The sequence below is a fragment of the Aplysia californica genome, unplaced genomic scaffold (assembly GCF_000002075.1).
Source record: "Aplysia californica isolate F4 #8 unplaced genomic scaffold, AplCal3.0 scaffold00436, whole genome shotgun sequence".
In the NCBI taxonomy this organism is placed as follows: Eukaryota; Metazoa; Mollusca; class Gastropoda; order Aplysiida; family Aplysiidae; genus Aplysia; species Aplysia californica.
The window spans coordinates 580,335-584,224 of NW_004797706.1; the positions used below are offsets into that span (position 1 = coordinate 580,335).

A 3,890-nucleotide genomic window follows, 5' to 3' on the forward strand; every position below is an offset into this window, starting at 1 on the left:
AAAAAGCGTTCTTCCGAAATTCATTCAAAAACTTGCTAGTTTCACTTTGATTTTTTAAACTCAAGTAGGATAACTCTGTTCGCAAAAGGTGCGCTTTTGCGAAGAGGGCGCCACCGAATTTTGAGGACACTTTTTTAATTGGCTCAAAGAGAGAAGTGGCCCATCTTGTTATGTACTATCTTTGTCCTTACTCAGCCTTCCGCAGCACGGAGAACCAGGCCACGGTGAGGATGAAGAAGACGATGCTCATGACAAAGTACATGGCAGGGATGGGCATCTCCCCGGCCGACAGGTAGTTGCCGTTGTTGTCCTGAACGATGTCCAGCTGGGAAGAAAAAAACAGAAAAAAAACCATGCTGCAAGGGTATTTTTGCTTTAGTGAGCGTTCTACGACGGGCACTCGCAGCACAATGAGCTCATATATAACTGCCGAAGATCAGAGGTGTTACAAGAGAGAGACAAACACAAAAAAAGGAGGAGGGGAGATAAAGACGATAGATGTTTGATAGGAAAGAAGAAGCAAACCACACCAGAGCACCCGCCAACCACCCAAGGGTATTTATATACATATCATGTACAAAATATATGGAGACATATGGGAGGCGTTGTGGTGAAATCGGGCGCTCATCAAAATAATGAAATCGAAGAAATCTGCATTTTTCTGCAGGGGTGGCAATTTTTGTTGGATTTTTGTTTTTTAGCTTAACATCATTTATGTCGTTTTAAAAACTCATTTCTGGGTGGACGTTGTCGAAAAACATTTAATAAAGGCACAAAAAAAAGTAAATTTCCAGGTCCCAAAGACTCACAAACTTCGGAAGTCACCAAACTTTAGCGGCCATACTTCAGCGGCCATTTTCTCGCTAATTCTACTTCTGAAACCAGGCAAACCTCACCTCTTTCAATCGCAAATATCTCGACTTCTCTTAAAGATGGATGGGTTTTTCTTCCAAATGCAGAACAAATGAGCAGGCTATAAGATGGTATCAATAACTCTATATGCCCAACCATTGACGAGCATCTGATTCAACTGCGTGGTGACACATATGCATGTACAAAATATACAGACATACGTGTATTTATTGCCCTGAGCTCAAACCTGTATCTGTTCTTAGACATTTTAAAGACGCTAAAACACTAACATACTGACAAGATCTTTCCCTGTCTATGGCCGGGTACCCATTTCCACCTGGGTGAAATGAACAAAATTTCCGTGAAAAGCCTCTCCCAAGGGCACAATGTCGGGCCTAAAGCTCCAACCCCGATCTCATAAACTCATGATTATGACTTCAGTGGCCTAACCAGTAGACTACCGACGCCACAACCTCATGATTACAAGTCTGGTAGCCTGACCACTAGGATACCCACGCCACAACCTCATGATTACAAGTCTGGTAGCATGACCACTAGGATATCGACGCCACAACCTCAGGATTACAAGTCTGGTAGCCAAACCACTAGACTACCGACGCCATACACAACCTCACGATAACAAGTCCAGTAGCCTAACCAGTAGACCACCAACGCCACACCTCACAATTACTCGTCCGGTTTATAGCGTAACCACTAGACTATCGATGCCACAACCTCACAATTACTCGTCTGGTTTATAGCGTAACCACTAGACTATCGATGCCACAACCTCACAATTACTCGTCCGGTTTATAGCGTAACCACTAGACTATCGATGCCACAACCTCACAATTACGAGTCCAGTATACAGCCTAACCACTAGGCCACTGACGCCACATACAACTCCTTATTACGAGACAGGTAGCCTAACCACTAGACTATCGATGCCACAACCTCACAATTACTCGTCCGGTTTATAGCGTAACCACTAGACTATCGATGCCACAACCTCACAATTACTCGTCTGGTTTATAGCGTAACCACTAGACTATCGATGCCACAACCTCACAATTACGAGTCCAGTATACAGCCTAACCACTAGGCCACTGACGCCACATACAACTCCTTATTACGAGACAGGTAGCCTAACCACTAGACTATCGATGCCACAACCTCACAATTACTCGTCCGGTATAGAGCCTAACCACTAGGCCACTGACGCCATATACAACTCATTATTACGAGACAGGTAGCCTAACCACTAGGTCACTGACGCCACATACAACTCATTATTACGAGACAGGTAGCCTAACCACTAGGCCACTGACGCCACATACAACTCATTATTACGAGACAGGTAGCCTAACCACTAGGCCACTGACGCCACATACAACTCATTATTATGAGACAGGTAGCCTAACCACTAGACTACCGAAGCCACAACCTCACAATTACGAGTCCGGTATACAGCCTAACCACCGGACCACCGACGTCACCCGGAAAAGAAAGGAGAACTCACGGAGAGGTTGACGGGCGACTGGTACTTGTGCATACAGTTGTGGAAGAAGAAGCTGTAGAGGCCTTCCTCTGCCACAGTCTTGATGTGCACCAGGAACTGAGGACAACAGGTCAAAGGTCAGTTGTTTTTTCAGGCCATCTGCAGGTGAAATTTCTAAACATCCATATCCCTTGACTAACTATAGCAACGATGACATATTTCTATTTATAGTAGTCAGCCTAGCCAACGACTAGCATTAACTTGGGTCCTGAGTGAAAGTAAACACTAGAGCAACAAAAAAAAAGTCCATAACGAGGCCAGCCCTTACGTAAATCCTGATGAGAGTATACACTAGAACGACGAAAAAACCCACTACCAGCACATAGTGTGGAAACCCCGAATGAGAGCAGAGTATTCACTAGAACAAAGAAAAATTAAAACCCCCATCCATTACGAGCCGAGCTCACATCTAGCACATACATAATTCCTGAAAGAGAGTGTTCACTAGAACGAAGAAAAAACCCCCCATCCATTACGAGCCATGAAGAGCTGTGGAAAAGGACAGGACAAAAGGATATAGAAGTAGAAATAGGACTAAGAAAGTGGCGATGGACAGGACACACCATAAAAAAGCCCAAGGAAACATCACACGACAGTCACTGCAATGGAACCCACACGGAGAACGAGGCAGGGGTAGGCCACGGGAAACATGGAGGAGATGCGTGGAAAGGGACATGAGAGAGATGAAGCTCACTTGGAACGAGCTTGGAAGGATGGCCCAGGACAGAGATAAATGGAAGGAGCTTGTATGTGGCCTATACCCTGAAAAGGGTGAAAGGCATTGATGAAGCTGATGATGATGATGATGACGACGATGATGATAATGAAGAAGATGATGATGATGACGATGATGATGACGATGATGATGATGACGATGATGATGATGAAGAAGATGATGATAATGAAGAAGATGATGATGATGATGATGATGACAATTATGATGATGACAATGACGATGACGATGACGATGATGATGATGATGACGATGAAGATGATGATGATGATGATGACGGTGATGATTATAAGCCGATCCCACGACCATCACTCACATGGGTCCTGTAGACGTAACCTCCTGTGGGGAGCTGCTCCCTCGTCATGGGCAGCCACTGCGGCTCCATCTGTTCCGCGGGATTGGTTGTCGGAGCAACAGCCTTACTCGTAGCCTCAGCCACAGCACCCGCTGCGTCGGTCTTCTTCCCCTCTCCAGCTGCAGGCGTGCCTCCCTTGTCTTTCTCATCTTTCTCATTTTTCTTATCTTTCTCGCCGTTCGCTTTTCTGTCTTTGTCATCAACCGTTGTTTCTTTTCCTGCGGTCGCCTCAGTTGTGGCATCTCTCCGCTTCCTGATAACGAAAGACGTGATGGTTACGAAGAATGTTACGTGATTTAGACTTTTCCACCTGCCCAGACACAAACAAACCCACACACCAAACACCCCCCTCCCCCAAACCCAACACACACACACCAAACACCCCCCACCCC

General features: G+C 45.6%; 1 protein-coding gene across 1 annotated transcript in view; it reads right to left on the reverse strand.

The window, feature by feature from the left end:
- LOC101848678 (protein GPR107) overlaps positions 1–3,890 on the reverse strand; it is a gene marked incomplete in the record, with an annotated part of 23,607 nt that overhangs the window by 10,264 nt on the left and 9,453 nt on the right. Inside the window, 3 exon segments of the mRNA XM_013086115.2 lie at positions 192–325; positions 2,372–2,467; positions 3,460–3,751. Of these exon segments, the coding sequence (XP_012941569.1) occupies positions 192–325; positions 2,372–2,467; positions 3,460–3,751 (522 nt within the window).